General features: G+C 36.4%; 1 protein-coding gene across 1 annotated transcript in view; it reads right to left on the bottom strand.

Moving 5' to 3' along the window:
• The window catches only part of LOC119585855 (very-long-chain (3R)-3-hydroxyacyl-CoA dehydratase hpo-8-like), a gene marked incomplete in the record, with an annotated part of 6,857 nt that overhangs the window by 1,284 nt on the left and 4,249 nt on the right, over positions 1-1,324 (bottom strand). The window contains 2 exon segments of the mRNA XM_037934587.1: positions 537-715; positions 1,193-1,298. Of these exon segments, the coding sequence (XP_037790515.1) occupies positions 537-715; positions 1,193-1,298 (285 nt within the window).

Here is a 1,324-nt window from a genome sequence, read left to right as displayed (position 1 = left end):
AAGAGGAAGTCACTACTGAAGACAAGTCGTGGGGCAATGTCTACGATCCGAAAACAAAAGCCCAATCTCCCCACGAGAGGTTACCTCAGTCTCCATGTACAAAACTAGAGCACCATAAAAGTTGTGCTCAAAGTTTAGGCAATACGGAAAGTTTATCAAAATTTCTTTGTTGTCTGTCTGTGTTTCCGCCCATTTTCTAGTTTTGCAAACCATAGCTTCACTCAGCCAGCTCCCCTGCAGCCAAGTCTTTTGGCTTTCTTGAAAGTTAATATTACTGCTGAGAGTTTGCTTTACTGCCATGGAAAATTAAATACAAGTGAATTTCCCAAAAGGAGACTTCAAAATGCTTTGAAAGCTGGATGGAATTACTGTGTGACGTCCTAAGAGGAGTATTTAGAAGGAGATTGAAAACCTTAGGCCTCGGGCAGCCCACTTTGTCTTTATACATGGAAAGGCTCATTATTTCCTGGACAGTCCTCAGAGGATAAAACATTTAGATGTGTTGGCTATCATGAAAATAAACAAAAAGTACTTACCTGGGAAATAAAGAAGAACAAAGACAATGAGTCCATAATAGAAGTCAAAGGCAAAGTTGAGAGCATTTGGCATGCTAACAGAGTAAATCTTTTTCTCTGCTGCTGCTGGCAGTGCTGCATATACACAGAGGATCTCGCCAGTTACACCAAGTGGGTAGAGGCCAATGAAAAGGGTGTACCTGGAAATATAAAACAGCATATATAGTCAGGGTCACAATGAGAGTAACAATGATCTGTGTAATGCTAACCATAGTAACAACAGTTATAATTGCTAGTATTTTTATTCATAAGCATTGAACATATGAATTTAAATTTTTTCCCCCTAGCCAGCTTTCTGCATTCATAAATCTCTAAATGTTGCAGCAAATGAAAATAATTTTCTTAAATAAATTATAAAAGTAACCCAGCTTGAATAACTATGGTAAAAGAAGCCAGTTAAAAAATATTTATGCAAACCAAATATATATATATGCAACTTATTACAAATAAATCTAATTTGAAATTCAATCCATTTATGAATTCATACATTCTATTACACAAGGCAAAAAATTCATCCATATTTCATACATAAATATACACAAATAAAGAAGCAACCACCAGTATCACAGTAGTCAACGAATACATCTTTCCACCTAATCATCTTTCTTGAACCTTACCTGAGGAAGGTGAGAAGGAAGGGCACTTGTTTGAGGATGTTCAAAAAGTAGAAAGAATAGCGAATCACTTCGGTCACACTCCAGGCAATCAAAAGCATTGGAAATCCTGTAATATAGAAGTCAGAAAGGTTA

Source organism: Penaeus monodon, chromosome 20 (assembly GCF_015228065.2).
Source record: "Penaeus monodon isolate SGIC_2016 chromosome 20, NSTDA_Pmon_1, whole genome shotgun sequence".
In the NCBI taxonomy this organism is placed as follows: domain Eukaryota; kingdom Metazoa; phylum Arthropoda; class Malacostraca; order Decapoda; family Penaeidae; genus Penaeus; species Penaeus monodon.
This window is presented reverse-complemented; position numbering and strand designations above follow the sequence as displayed.